General features: G+C 52.5%; 1 protein-coding gene across 4 annotated transcripts in view; it reads right to left on the bottom strand.

Annotated features, from left to right (window-relative positions):
* Positions 1 to 10285, bottom strand: part of RAB11FIP5 (RAB11 family interacting protein 5) — a 39582-nt gene extending 29297 nt beyond the window's left edge. For all 4 annotated transcript variants that reach the window (XM_034953370.2, XM_034953371.1, XM_034953372.1 and 1 more), the window contains exon 1: positions 9674 to 10285. In XM_034953370.2, coding sequence (XP_034809261.1) covers positions 9674 to 10104 — 431 coding nt within the window. In that variant the 5' untranslated portion in view covers positions 10105 to 10285. The remainder of the gene's footprint in view (positions 1 to 9673) is intronic.
* Positions 10286 to 15781: the final 5496 nt, after the last annotated feature.

The raw sequence follows: 15781 nt of genomic DNA, 5'->3' as shown, positions 1-15781 counted from the left end.
TGAGAAGGGACCCGAGATGCAGAACATCTTCTAACACCTGCCGGGTAAATGACATGGAATTGGCAGGGCTCGGCTTTTGTCTCAGAAACAAGTTGGAAAAACAATGATTTTAAGGGCCTTGTGTAAGAACCCCAGTGGACTGGAAGATGGGAGACCTAGGTTCTAGTCCTGGCTCTGCCTTACTAAGTGGCTTGAAGCAGCCATTTCATCTCTGTAAAATGAGGGTGATAAAATCATGCAGTTAAAGACAAGGTAAAGTGAAACTAGAACTATTATATTCAGAGTTTGGTGACACAGTTGGAAAACCCTTTTCCCTAGAGCCTCCTCCACCCTGATGCCTCCTCTCCTCTCCAAGTGCCCACCACAGCAGCCTGCCTCACACACTGGCACACAGGAGCTGTGTGGGCCTCAAGCCAACCCCTGCTGTCTCCCCGCATCCACCGCCTACCCCATCTTTTGATTTGGTATCTACAGTAAAACTGCAAGCCAGACATAATTGCAGGACAGGATACAGCCTCTTATCAGGCCAGAAGATGATTCTTATCACCTCCTCTGGCACCATGCCTGGCACCAGCAACCTTTGGAGGGAGCCCAGGTCTTCATTCATGAGTTCCCCCTGCCTCTGTGGGGACAGCTCACTCAGCCCTCCTCAGACCCCAGCCAGGTCCAGCCTCCCTCCCTCCTGGGCACAAGCACTTCTAATCCTCATCCTAGTGCTGTAGGCTCCAAAGGTCTGTCACTGTCAGCTCACCCAGCACAAGGAAAAGCTGCAAAAATGGCTGGAGACAAGTCAAACCACAGAGAGCAACAGAAAAGATGTAGGGTTGATAGCACAGTGTAGGGAGAAAAGCATCAGGCTTAGACATCAGAAATCTGGCTGCCACTAAAGAGTTGTGTGACCTTGGACAGGTCATTCCACCTCCTGAGACCCCAGTCTCCATATTCGCAAAAATGATGGTCCCCCTGTCTGCCCTCAGGGAAGAATGAAATGAGGTGATACTGTGAAGGCACCCTTAAAAGTAGGCCAAACCACACAGAAAGATGTGGGTTTATTGTCTATCAAAGGCCTTTTACAGGCCATCATCAGCCCCATATAAGTGAGGTGGCCCAGGACCAAAAAGCAACAACCCTGCCCAGGAGGAAGGAGAGAACCCGCAAGATGACCTCTCTCAGGGGATCTCTGGCAGGTGGAAAAATAAAGAAATTCCACTTAACCCATCCCCCTCCCCAGTGTGCTCCTAACCCCATATTCACCCTGAGCAGGAGACTCAGGTTGAGGAAGACAAAACCAAGTGGTGATGGTCCCCTCTGCCAAGGTCTCAGTTCAGACCCCACAACAGGGGGAAACAAACAATAACTTCCCTGCCAGGCTCATGGGAAGTACAGAACTGTGTGGTGAGAACGTTGCATTTGGGAACAAGGAGGGAGGGAAGAAAAAACACAATGCATTTGCCTTTAAATGCAGAAAATACCTTTGGAAGGTTACACAAGAACTGGTAATGTTGGATGTCTCTGAAGAGAGGAGCTAGGTGACTTAAGGTGGGTCAAGGGAAATTTTTTTCATTATGTGCCCTTCTGTACCTTTAGAATTTGGACCAGGTGAACTACTCAAAAGTAAATAGGGGCCAGGTGTGGTGGCTCACACCTGTAATCCCAGCACTTTGGGAGGCTGAGGCAGGCAGATCACTTGAGGTCAGGAGTTCGAGACCAGCCTGGCCAACATGGTCTCTACTAAAAATACAAAAATTAGCTGGGCGTGGTGGCACGCACCTGTAGTCCCAGCTGCTCGGTAGGCTGAGGCAGGAGAATCACTTGAATCTGGGAGGCAGAGGCTGCAGTGAGCCAAGATCACACCATTGCACTCCAGCCTGGGCAACACAGCAAGACTCTGTCTCAAAAAACAAAACAAAACAAAACAAAACTAAATAGGAAGTAAAGAAAGTCCTGCTGTTTTGCTGAGTGGCACACAGGGAACTAAGCTTGGCTCCCCTCACTCCCTCTCCTGGCCCAGTCCCACCACACTCACAGTTTCCCTGCCTCCAACTCACCCTGCCTCTAATCAGGTCTCACCTGTTATTCAAGGCCTCACCTCTCCCAAGAAGCCCACCCTGATCACTCCAACTGGTGAGCTCCCTCTTCTCCTGACCCCCTCATTCTCTCACACTTTTTATATGCTGCTTTGTAGAGGAATTGTCCTTGCTGCATTAGGCTTATCTCAAACATATTTTAGCCCTTCTGGAGAAAGGGCTATCCACTTTATTTCCCTGGTTTCCCCCACAGCACTGACCTAGGCACAGTGGTTACAATGGTTGTCCAGTAATTGCTTCCTGGATGTTGTGAAACAGAAGGGAAAAAATAGCAAATGACTGTATTGCTGCAGGAGGAAGAACAGGATGGCTTGGAGTGTTCTGTCACAGTAAAACCAGCATGTGACGTCTTGGGAAGGATTACGGAGTCTGGTATGTGCTGATGCCCCCAAGCCCTGCTTGAAAGGAGCAAATCTCCCCAGGGTGGAAAGTGCCCTGGTGGAAAGTGAGGCTGACCTTCTCAGGCCTCACTCCACTCCTTTTTTTATTTTTATTTTTTGAGACAGGATCTTGCTCTGTCACCCAGGCTGGAGTGCAGTGGGGCAATCATTGCTAATCGCAGCCTTGAACTCCCGGGCTCAAGTGATCCTCCCACCTCAGCCTCCTGAGTAGCTGGGACTACTGGTGTGCACCACCATGCCCAGCTAATTTTTTGTATTTTTGTAGAAATGGAGTCTTGCTATGTTGCCTAGGTTGCTCTTGAACTCTTGGCCTCCAGTGATCCTCCTGACGCGGCCTCCCAAAGTGCTGGGATTACAGGCATGAGCCACCACACCCAGCCCTCACTCCACTCCCGAGAGGTATCTGGTGGCAGTGACTCCCTCCCAAAGTATGAGACAACATCCCCCAGCCTCTGGGACAGACATAAGGCTAGAGCTGCAGACCAAATGTGCTTATCCCAATAAACCAAGGACTCACCCAGGAGAAGCAGGTCATGCCTACAGAGCACCAGATTAACCCCCGAGATCCATGTCAAGGAGAAGAGAGGAAGCCTTGGCAGGCAGCAGCTAGCACCTGGCCCTGTGCAGAGCAGGGTCATGGAAGACATGGGGGAAGACTGAGGTGGGCAGTGTGGTGTGGTGGCCAAGAGCACAGACTGGGAAGCCAGACTGCCTGGGTTCACATCCTGACTTTGTGCCATGTGCTGTGGTCAAGTCCAGTGACTCATGCCTATAATCTCAGCACTTTGGGAAGCTGAGGCAAGAGGATCACTTGAGAGTTCATGGCTGCAGTGAGCTATGATGGCACCACTGCACTCCAGCCTGAGTGATGGAGCCAGACCCTGACCCCCACCCCCCCAAAAAAAAGAAAGAAAAAGCAAAGTCACTTTACCTCTCCGTGCCAAGGTTTCCTCAGCTGTTAAACAGCGCCTACACCTCAAGGGCTTGCTGTGGACAAATGGAAGTCCAGACCTTAAGACAGTGCCAGCACCCAGATAGGCCTTCATCAGCAATGCACTAGACCAACGAGGCAATGAAAATAATGCACCAAAACAGGTGCCACATGCTCCAGATGTGGGGATTCAGAGAAGGCTGGGGAGGCAGATGGGTTCCATGATGGCCGACAGGTCTCTGGTGTATGTCCCCTCCTCACAGAGCAGGAGACCACAGCCGGCGCCAGTGGCTCTGTCTGCTCCGAACAACTCCAGGGCTCCCTGTCTAGGCCCCAAAACACAGCACTTGGCTATAGGGCTTCCTCCAAATGTAGGGAGATATCCAGGCTTCCCCTCCTCTGGAATCTCTCCCCCACCAGTGGCCCACTCTTGGCCTTTCAGGCCTCTAGAACTGCCTTTGGATTGGACTACCCTTCCAGGTCAGCAGAGAAGCCCAATGTCCCCATCTCACTAAAACCTGGCAGGCACTTCCACAGAAACTCCGGGGTGCACACAGGGCTCCAAATGCCACCTCTTCTTTACCCCAAATCCTACAGCTCTGTGGGCTGCCCGGGTCTAATGGAAACCACACAGAGCACACCCTCCACTAAGTGCTGGGTAGTGAGAGTGTGCAGCTCTCCCTCTGCAAACCTCGGTTTCCTTGTCTGAGCTCTCTTCCAGCTCCCATGCTGGAGTCCCATGAGTAAGGGCTGTGCTCCCTTCCCCACCACCAGGTGAACCAAAGGTCACAGTGGCCTGTGATACCCCCTCCCCACCCTGCAGCTTCTCGGAGGTGCTGGCTGCCCCTGGGAGCCCCGTTTTGGGAGGCCCCACTTACTGCTCCTGAGAGGCCGGGGCCCAGCTCCATACAGAGGCCTCATGTGGCCAGCCAAGCCCCTCTCCTCTCTGGCCACCATTGTCCCCAAGGTAGAAATAACCTCAGGCCAGCTCAGTAAGGGCACTGTGATCAGACTCTTCCCTGAAGGGACTGCCAGGTACACAGCAGACTCACATGTGGACTCATTTTTATTACTTGGCTGTGGGGAAGAACAAAACTGCTTCATGGCTACACGATTTTGCAAAGGAAAGAAAAAGAGGACTGCTTCCCCTGGAGCAGAGCCACAACAGCTTCTGTTCTTGTATTCATCATCTGTCCCTGCATAGGGTGAGAAGGGCAGGAGAACATCTGGACAAGGCCAGGCCAGTGGTTTAGACAAGAGCGTCACAGCACTGAGGTGGCAGCAGTGACAAGTGGGGCAGGCAGCTCCCAGCAGAGAAGGACAGCCCTCAAGGTCACCGGGATGTGGCTCTGCTGAGCTGTGCCTTGCAGCCAGCTGCCTACAAGGAGAGGCAGGTGGGGCAGAGATGGGGCTGACCACAGGCACCTTGAAACTCCCTGGTCCCAGCCAGGGCTCAGGGCCAGGGGCAGATGGGGAGGGCAGGGGAAGCTGCCAGGCCAGAGAGGAGGAGCTGCCCAGCCTGACTGAGGAGTCACACTTCCTACCCCGCCCCACACCCCAAGACGCTGCTGCTCAAGCAACCCCAAATAAAAACCACCCCATAACTAAGGGCCGTGGAGCCTCGGCATACCAACGACTGGCTTCTGAGTGCAGCCACACCCTTCCTCTGCAGCCAGAGTAGACCTCCCCAGCAGTGCCACAGGCCTCCCATGCCAGCTCTGGGGCCGAGCAGGAGCCAAGGCCAGGGGCTCAAGTGACCACAGCTGTTTCCCGAGGGGCAGAGTCACACCCAGAAGCCACCAGAGAGAGGGCTGTGGGGTCACGCACCATCTGCCCACCAACTGTCTGCCCAGGCTGTATGTGGGCTACGGGATAGATGGAAGCCCTCAAAGACCATCCCAGCCTTAGGCCAATGGGATGCATGTCCCCTCAGGTACCTCCCAGTGCCCCCACACCCACCCACCTAAGGAGGTCTCAGAACACCATGACCAGCCAGGCAGAAGGCTCTCATCTCAGACCTACATCTTTCACAGCCTCAGCTCTCCGAGCTTCCTTGCCAAGTGGCACAGTCTAAGCAGAGGCTGAATAGAGCCTCTTGCAGGCCACAATTCATGGTCACAACAGTTTTAGTCTTTGTGATGAAAAAAGACAAACTGATCCCAACCCAAGCTGAACCCACAGCCTTTGCTATCCCAAGAGGCCAGCTTCTAACCATTGATCCAACAGGCCCAGGATGATGATCCTGTCTGCCACACTCCAGGCCTTACCGCAGGGACCATTTCACCCTTATCAGGATGAGGGAGAAGGTGGACAGGGGCTCCATATAACACAGTTGTGCTCTCTCCTCCTCTCCTAAAACACACAAAGACCAGCATTCCAGAGGGCAAAGACCAGGTCTCCCCAACCAAAATGGCCTTGTGGCAGATGCCCTGTCTTCCTACTCCAAAACCTTTGCTGCTGCTTCCTTCCTTCCCTCTTCTGATATATCCAGGTCCATTCCCTGGGGGTGTGATCCACACCAATCGCATAAAGGCCAAAAAGGTCCAAATGACCCATCTGACCCCACAGGGAACAAGGAAAACTAACCACCACATCCCATCCCTGTCTTGGGAGTTAGGGAGGCAAACACAGGACACCCACTGGGGAGTGCTAAGAAGGACGTTGGGCCGGGCGTGGTGGCTCATGCCTGTAATCCCAGCACTTTGGGAGGCCAAGACAGGTGGATCACCTGAGGTCAGGAGTTTGAGAACAGCCTGGCCAACATGGCAAAACCCAGTCTCTACTAAAAATACAAAAATTAGCTGGGTGTGGTGGCACATGCCTGTAATCCCAGCTACTCAGGGGACTGAGGCAGGAGAATCGCTTGAACCTGGGAGGGAGAGATTGCAAGTGAGCCGAGATTCTGCCACTGCACTCCAACTTGGGCAACAGAGTGAGACACTGTCTCAAAAAAGAAAAAAAAAAAAGGATGTTGAAGGTAAAAACCAGAAAATAAATCGCAGAGAAGCATCCAGGATTTCCAGACCAACAGGAACATGACGATCCATGGACAGTTCTACTGAGGGTGGGGAGATCATTAGTTTCCTTGTGTACAACCATTACATTTTGTTTTGAGAATATCCTCTTCAATTATTTGGAAGCCTCTGGTGAAATTCCTCATTTCAAAGACTGCCCCACTCACACAAGACCTTTGGAGACTGCTGAAGCACCTACAACCCCAGCCACCACCATCACACAAAATGGGGCCCCAGAGTCACCACCACGCTAATATTTTGAGAGCTTCTATGTATCCAGAACTACATTAAGGCTTTTACAGATGGTGTCTTATCTAATCTGTACAACTCTATGATTATTATCATGACCTTTTTCAAAGTGAGGAAGTGGGATAAGTAACCTGTCTGCTGGTAAGTCACAGAACGGGGAGTGAAATCCCAGTCTTCAGGTTTTTAAGCCCTGGGCCATCCTTCCTTCCCAACAGGGCAGGGGCAGCTCCAGGCAGGGCTGCCAGGGAGGAGAGCTGCAGAGCTGCGGGCTTATCTGAGCCTGGTTTCAGGACTGCAGAGGCCTCTCAAGCCCAGCCCTAGTTCTTGGGCCTCTTGCAGCAAATAGAATACAGAGAGCTGCAAAGGGCCAGCTCATTTTGTTGGGAACTCTCGTACTCTTCTGTGTACTCCGTCACCCATGGTCCTAAGGCTTTCCTAGGCTCTAAGTTCTAGACTGTCTCCCCCATCCCATAAGAAGCTCTTCCAGACATTGTTACTAAAATCTCCCTTCACCATCACTGCTCTGCACTGACCACCTACCATGTACAGGGACTGTACTAGGTGCTTAAGTTGCATTTTCATTTCATCCCTCACATCAACCCTATGAAGGCATAAATTATCTCCATTTTACAGACGTGAAAACTGAGGCACCAAGAGTTTATACGACTTGCCACAGGTGACAGTTTTGGGACTGGGATCTGTCCAGTGCCACTCTGTCGCCCCTTCCTAACCATAAGGGTACCTTCCCCAGTCAGGTCCTCTCTTGGCAAAGGGCCACCACCTGCCCTACCTGAGACCACCACAGCCAACTCCTGGAGTTAAAGAATGGATACTTCTCATTTCCACCATTATCCAAAGCTGAGGAGGGTACACCCTGGTCTTCTCTGCCTTGCCCTCTCCCTACCAGGCAGCGTTCAGACTCAGTCTTGGTAGCCCACACCAGGGTGCTCCAGGAAATACCACCAGGAATGACCACTACAGCCAGAGGTGGGGACCACAGCGGGGGTGACAGCCCTCCCCCTCTGTCAGTGGGCATGCTGTTAGGTCCAGTAAACTAGAGCACCAGGCCAACTTCACAGACTTTCCTCTGCCCATCCTAAGTGACCCTCCCGACTCCTGTTCCCTCCCGGTTCTATAAATAAACCAGGTTGTTGCATCAGAGAAAACAGCCAGGTGGGTGTGGAAAGATCCTGGTGGAAAAGATGATTTCTATAAAGTAAATTAAGGTTCCCATTCAGATCAAGGGGTGGAAGTCAAATTCTCCAAGACAGGCTGTTCTTGGCTGAAAATGGGTCCACCTGGACCTACAAGCTTGGCCAGCTCAGCTAAGGAAGATCCAGAGGCCAAGAGGAAAGCAAGGGCAGGAACTGGAAAAAACAATCAAAGAAGCTGCTCCCTGCAGGCCTGGAGCCTTTTTTTGGTCTGCCTCCTCCTGTTCCCCCAGCACCCCCTGAACAGATGTGTCATCTAACAGTCTGGTCAGAGTAGCTGATTGGTGGAGGGTGAAGGACTGGGGGAAGGGGTGGAATGATTTGGGGGATAGGCACCTCTTCTGAAAAAGAATGGGCTAAGAGATCCAGGAGAGAGCTTTTCGCCCCATATACCCACCCCCTTGGGCTCCAGGAACCAGGAAGGAGGGAGAGGACAGAAAGGAGGAAAAAAACAAAACAAGGTCCAAGCTATATACCACATGATCCCACACCCTGCCACCAAACAGCAAGTCATGAAGGAAGGAGGGGAGCAGGCCAGGGGATGGGGAGATGGAGTCAGGTCACAGCCATGCCTGGAACCTGCACTAACGCCCTCCCCATCCCAGACCACAGAGAGCCAGCCAGGAAAGTCATTCCACACCCATGTTTCAGAAAACATTCAAGGTCAGATCCTTTTTACCTAAATCCTGCTTTCATTTGGGTTTGCACCAGGCTCATCCCCCTCCTCCAGCAAGCCTTCCTGGATTTATTCACTCAGTGGATGCCATTCCACTGGGGCAAACCTTTCCGGCACCTCTCCTGACCTAAGGCACAGTCCTGCCCCAATCCCCTTACCCTCCTACCCAGATCACTCCCAAGTTAACCACTTGAGTGATCCACAGCAGGCTGTCAGCCCCGGGGACTGGCTTCCAGCTCCTGCCCAAGCCCAAAACAGGAAATGGGGCTCCAAGGCTGAAGCCTTGATCTTAACACAGGCAAGGTTAAATGCTGCCAAAATAAATGATTTAAAAAAACCCTGGCCCACTGAGGTGGAAGTGACCGGGAGATAATCTCCCGCTGTTCATTAACCATGCCGCTGCCTCTACCTCAGGCAGGGCAGGGCAGGCAGGCAGGCCACTGGAAGGCTGACTCAAGTGTTTCCTTCCTTAACTTAGAAGCTCCTCCTGTCCTCAGACCAGGGACACAGGACACAGAGGGACAGGATGGGGGTGGGGGGGTGACATCTCTAGATAGTGGAGGGCATCTTGAGAGCAAGAGGCAGATGCCCCCTGCAGCCAGCTTCTACGTTTAGCGGGGTAATCAACATTCAACCTCGCCCTGGAGGAAGACACCTGGCTTTCCTTCCCCCGTAGGGCAAGGCTGCGCCTCTCCACTCCCCTGCCGGACAGGCGCCCGCAGTTCCCCTCCCCTTTGAGGAAAGGGAGGCAGGCCCGGAGGTTCTAAGAACGGCCCCAAGATTTCCCTTCTTGAGGTTTCCATAGCCCCAAAGCCTCTGAATCTCATTCCTAACTTTACTTGACAATCTACTCCTAACGTTCGCCACCACTTAAACCTCCCCCAGGCCTCCCAGGGACCACCAGTGGCTGAGCCCCACACAGCGCACGTTTGGGAAGCTTGAAGGCGACCCCGAAATGCGAAGAACCAACGTTTCTGTCGGTTTACGCCCTTGAGCACGAGGCAAGGGCTCAGTGGCCCGGCTGAAGTTCGGGGTCCTGATCCCCCACCAGCCTCGCCCGGTTAGGCCTTTAGCCGTTTCTGTGCCCCCGCGCCCCCTACTCACTGCGTGTGCTGGGCGCGGCCTGCGCCGAAGACCTCGTCCAGCGCCACCGTGGCCTGGCCCAGGAACTTGTCGACGCCGATGAGCGAGCGGTGCATGGTGGTGAGCACCAGCTCGCAGGCGGCGGCGGAGCTCGCGGCCCAGGGCGCCGGGCCCGCGTCGGCCTCCTGCGCCCGCAGCAGGCCATCCAGGGCCCCCGGCGGCAGCTCGAAGGAGCACTCCTCACGCCACTCGGGGCAGCCGTGCGTCTTCTCCACCACCGACGTACTGTACTTCTCGCGGCCCACCTGGATCACCGTGTACGCGTCGCTGGTGCTGCCCGCTCCCGAGCTCTTGCCCCGCAGCCCGCGGGCCCGCAGCACCGTCACCTGGACGTGCGTGGGCAGCCAGCGGGAAGGCCCCGCCGCCGGCTCCGCGCCCCGCACCAGGGCCATGGCGGAGAAGCGGGGAGCGAGGTCTGGCCGAGCCGGTGCAGACCCCAGGACCTGGTGACAAACCCGGCCGCGGCAGAAGGCGGTCAGGAACCGACTCTGAGCGCCGCCGCAGCTGCGGGCTGGGCTGGGCCGGGCCGACCGGCCGCCGCCTCCCCGGGCCGCTGGCCGCGGGCCGCGCCGCGACGTCAGCGCCCCGCCCCCTGCCCCGCCCCGCGCCCGCCGCCCCGACCGGCGTGGCGGTGCGACAGGGATGCGGGCACGCAGCTCGCGCCCCGGCAGCCGCAGACCAGCCCAGAGCGGGGAGGGGCGGTGCGCGGCCTCTGCAGAGGGTGGGCGGAGTTCCCGCGGTGGCCCCGCCCCTGGCTGGGGGCGCCCGAAGCAACCCGGCCTCGCTTGTGGGGAGCCCTACACCCGCGGCCAGGTACGAAAAACCCGCTCTGCGCCTCCAGGCCAATCCCACGTCTTCCTTCTAAAAGTCCCTGCTCCGGAAAGCTCTCGCCGTAAAAGGGTCCCGGCCCGCAGTTCCTGGGATGGCCAGCCTCTTGGCGCGGACTTGTGATGGGGACCCCCGCCGCTCCCCTGACCCCGGGCCGCGCTCTCCCCTGCTCCAGTCCGCCCCTGCGGGGGAAAATGCCGGAGTGAAACTGGAGCGATTGCCGCCCCGCCACGTGACGGTCCCGCATCGGCGACCTGGAAGCGGGTGAGCTGCCGCCGCCTCCAATCTCTCCCGGCGCAGGGGGCCGGGATGCGGCCAGGCGGCGGCGCCGGAGGCCCGAGAGCGGGGCTCACCCTCCTCAGACTCTGCGGCGGAGAGCCGAGTGATGAATAAATGAGTAACCACATCAATATTTAAGTGTTCACTCGGAGCCTTGGGGCCAGTGTGTCACGGGTTGGGGGAAATTACAGGCCCTGGTGGGGGGTTAAATAACTACTTCCACCCATTATTAAGTGCCTACTGTGTGCCAGGGCCTAAGTATTAACGTATACTTGGTTTATTATTGATAATAACGATGTTTAGTAATTATAGATGCTGAATTTCAGCCAACTCTGGTCAGTGCGCTTTTATATGCATTACCTCATTTTATCCTCAGAGCAACTCTGTGGGGTGAGTATGGCTTTTATCCCTATTTTCCAGAAGATAAAATGTCAGCTCAGATGGGGGAGGGTTGTGAATCCACTAGATGCCCCCAGAGCGTTTTTTTTTTTTAACTTTCAGAGCCTGTACTTTTAAAATAATAATTTAAAAATAATACACACAGCTTTTTTAAAAAAATCAAATAGGACAGAATGGCTTGCAATGAAAAGCAAGAACTCCCTCTCCATCCTTCAATCCAGGGATGCTGCTTAAAGCCACTGGTGTTTTCAGGTCTGATGGTTACCTCCACATCACTACATTAAGATGCTCACATAGCTACATCTGCATTTATCAGGACTGGCCACTGTCTGTTGCCTTCCTCCTATGATAGATAATGATTTAGCTGACTCACACCCACTTCCATCCCTCAATCTTGTGTAGTTATGCTATTATTTTTAGTTCCTCTATAGCAGGGGTCCCCAACCCTTGGGCCACAGACTGGTAACCCTCCATGTCCTGTTAGGAACTGGGCTGCACAGTAGGAGGTGAGTGGTGGTGGGGGCTAGCTGGTGAAACTTCATCTGTATTTACAGCCGCTTCCTATCGCATTACCGCCTGAGCTCCACCTCCTGTCAGATCAGCTGTGGCATTAAATTCTCCTAGGAGCACAAACCCTATTGTGAACTGTGCATGCGAGGGATCTAGGTTGCATACTCCTTCTGAGAATCTAATGCCTGATGATCTGTCACTGTCTCCCATCCCCAGATGGGACCATCTGGTTGCAGGAAAACAAGCTCAGGGCTCCCACTGATTCTACATTATGGTGAGTCATATAATTGCTTCATTATATATTACAATGTAATGATAAGAGAAATAAAGTGCACAGTAAATGTAATGCACTTGAATCATCCTGAAACCATCCCTGCCACCCTCAGTCTGTGGAAACTTACATTTTGGTCCCTGGTGTCAAAAAGGTGGGGAACCAGTGCTCTATAGGATACCCAACAGGAGAAACATGTATTTCTTCTTAGGGAGACTCCACAGTACCCCTCGACTGTCCACCTTCTAGGCCATGTCCTCTACTGGGAATATGAACCTAGGAAACCAGTAGAGTAGGCAGAGGAGACCCATGATAGCACACCCAGCACAGGCCCAGTCCTCACAGCCTCCCACCTTAACTGTTCCATCAGAAGACTGGAGTGGGGAAGTCCTAGGCACCAGCCCCATGGTCCAGCATCCCTGACGATAGCACCTAGCTTTAGAGACAGCCAGATCTGCCTACAGATATTGGCCATCTGCCTCTTAGTAGCTATGAAACCTGAAGTTTAAGCCAACTCTCTAACCTCTCTCGGCCTTATTTCTCCATTTGGATAATGGGATAATGATTCTTACCTCAAGCCAGGCAGAGTGGCTCACACCTGTAATCCCAGCACTTTAGGAGGCCCAGGCTGGTGGATCACTTGAAGCCAGGAGTTCAAGACCAGCCTGGGCAACATGGTGAAACCCCACCTCTACTACAAAGACAAAAAATTACCCGGGCGTGGTGGTGGGCACCTGTAGTCCCAGCTACTTGGGAGGCTGAGGCACAAGGATCACTTGAACCTGGGAGGCAGAGGTTACAGTGAGCCAAGATTGTGCTGCTACACTCCAGCCTGGGCGACAGAATGAGACTTTGTCCCAAAAAAATAAAAAATGGGGCCAGGCCTGGTGGCTCATGCCTGTAATACCAGCACTTTGGGAGGCCGAGGCAGATGGATCACTTGAGGTCAGGAGTTCCAGACCAGCCTGACCAACATAGTGAAACCCCGTCTCTTCTGAAACTATGAAAATTAGCAGGGCATGGTGGGGCACACCTGTAATCCCAGCTACTCAGGAGGCTGAGGCACAAGAATCACTTGAACCTGGGAGACAGAGGTTGCAGTTAGCCAACATCGCACCACTGCACTCCAGCCTGTGCAACAGAGTGAGACTCTCTCTCAAAAAAAGAAAAAATGGAAATAAATCATAACCCAACCATCCATAAATAAACACTGTTAATAATTTGTTGTGTTTCTTTCTAGTCTTTATACTGTATGTGTTTGTTTTATATACATTATGGTTTTTGAGACATCTAAAGTATAATTATTAAATCTGTGGGCTTTGGAGTCCTGGTTCTACCATTACTTTATATATATTATCACTCTTGGCTATAAGTCTGTATACTACAGAAAAAGTATATACATATAATACTTACACACACACACACATAGTCATGTTTAACCCTGAAGATAACCATTTAAAGCAAGTGCTACCCTTGGTTTCACTGATGAGGAAACAGAAGCAGGAAGAGCTTGGGTGATTTTCCCCAAGTCTCCAACCGGAAAATTGTAGAGACTGAGTGGCTCTACTGGCTGTGGTACTCTGCTGTCACACCAGCTTGTTGGTCAGCCAAGCACTAGATCCATTTAAAGTCAATAAAGAAGGAAGTGTTCTCATACCCATTTTACAGACGAAGATTGAGGCAACCAAGGTTACAAGAGTCAGGATGAACCTCCCACTTTAAGAGTGAATTCTTCAAGGACTTTGCAAGTGACGATATCATCACTAAACTTCAACTAACATAAATGTGTCACTCCTTCAGCAGGTCTGTTTCATCTGTTTGCCTGTTCTCCAACGTTACTGCTCCTACCTCCTCCCCCACTCCTCCTCTGCCAAGGAGGAGCAAAGCACCAGGAAAGGGGAAAAGGTGGAGAGCACTCAGATGGCTCCTCTGCCTCACCTGCCCTCTGGCTCTCTTTCCTCCTGCCTTGGCCCTCACAGATTGGCAAGCTCAAGCTTCCTGCTGGCTCTGGACTGTGGCTGGCTATAGGAGGGGAACGAAACCAGTCAGGGCTCCCACCCCACGTTGCCCGGCCCTAGAAGGAAAAGCCAGGTCTGCTAGCTGTCTGTGGTTGAGAAAAGAGCAGAAACACCAGATACTGAGGTCTTGGCCATCTAAAGGTGTGTTTCCTTCTCTATAAGATGAGATCCCCCCCACTCCCTGCAGCAGCCTGCATAAGAGTTAGACAAGAAGACCCCAAAAGCATCAGTTTCCTCTGCCTCCCCAGGGCTGGGTGTCCTCACTGCCTTCCTGGGCCTCTCTAGTCCATTGGAGACAGTTCTTACTTGAAAAGCATCCACCTATGTGTAGCTTCCACTCATTGCCCCCTCTTCAGTACCACTAAGCCCATTTGCTTTTCCATGTAGACACTTCACATGTATTTGTCCTGCTCTTCCAGCTACATTTCCCTCTGTTCTTCACCTCACCTTCCTGCAGCTATTTTCCAGGCCCTCTTTATAGCAGAACCACATGCCCAGGTCTAAGCCCTGGTGCCACCACTTACTAACTGTATAAGCATGGGCAAATTACTGAACCCTACTGAGTCTGTTTCCGCCTCTGTAAAATGGGCCTGCTAATAAGAAATTACCTCATAGGGTTAGTATGAGAGCTATCTCAATACACCCTAAGCAGTAATGAGCATGAATTATCATCTTAGAACTCTTTGCTGAAGGCAAAAGCTTCTGCCTCCTTGTTGTTTCATTTGCATTTCTTTGATTGCCAGAGAGATTGAACTTCTTTTCAGTTATTAGTCATTTGTATTTCCTCCTTTAATGAATTGTCTATTTTCTGAATTGCCTATTTTCTATGCTTGTTTTTCTTTGAAGCCTTAATTTCTTATTATTTATACAAATGCTTTATATGTTAAGAATAGTAACATGGCCAGGCACAGTGACTCATGCCTGTAATCCCAGCACTTTAAGGGGCTGAGGAGGCAGGATTGCTTGAGTCCAGGAGTTTGAGATCAGCCTGGCCAACATGGTGAAACACTATCTCTAAAAAAAAAAAATACAAAAATTAGCTGGGTGTGGTGGCACATGCCTACTGAGGTGGGAGGATCACCTGAGCTTGGGAAGTCGAGGTTGCAATAAACTGTGATCACGTCACCGCACCTCAGCCTGGGCATCAGAATGAGGCCCTGTCTCAAAAGAAAAAGAAAAAGAAGGCCGGGCACGGTGGCTTATGCCTGTAATCCCAGCACATTGGGAGGCCGTAGGTGGGCGGATCACGAGGTCAGGAGATCGAGACCATCCTGGCTAATACGGTGAAACCCTGTCTCTACTAAAAATACGAAAAAATTAGCCAGGCGCGGTGGCGGGTGCCTGTAGTCCCAGCTACTCAGGAGGCTGAGGCAGGAGAATGGTGTGAACCCAGAAGGCGGAGCTTGCAGTGAGCCAAGATCGTGCCACTGCACTCCAGCCTGGGAGACAGCGAGACTCCATCTCAAAAAAAAAAAAAAAAGAAAAAGAAAAAGAATAGTAGCACTTTGTTGTTCATATTTACTGCAGGTTTTCTTTTTTTAATTTAATTTAATTTTTTTTTGAGACAGAGCCTTGCTCTGACACCCAGGCTGGAGTGCAGTGGCACAATCTCAGCTCACTGCAACCTTCACCTCCCGGGTTCAAGCGATTCTCCTGCCTCAACCTCCCCAGTAGCTAGGACTATAGTGCGCACCACCACATCCGGCTGATTTTTGTATTTTTAGTAGAAACGGGGTTTTGCCATGTTGGTTAGGCTGGTCTCAA

This window comes from Pan paniscus, chromosome 12 (assembly GCF_029289425.2).
Source record: "Pan paniscus chromosome 12, NHGRI_mPanPan1-v2.0_pri, whole genome shotgun sequence".
NCBI lineage: Eukaryota > Metazoa > Chordata > Mammalia > Primates > Hominidae > Pan > Pan paniscus.
The sequence above is the reverse complement of the archived record's forward strand: the minus strand, read 5'-3'. Positions and strand labels throughout refer to the sequence as shown.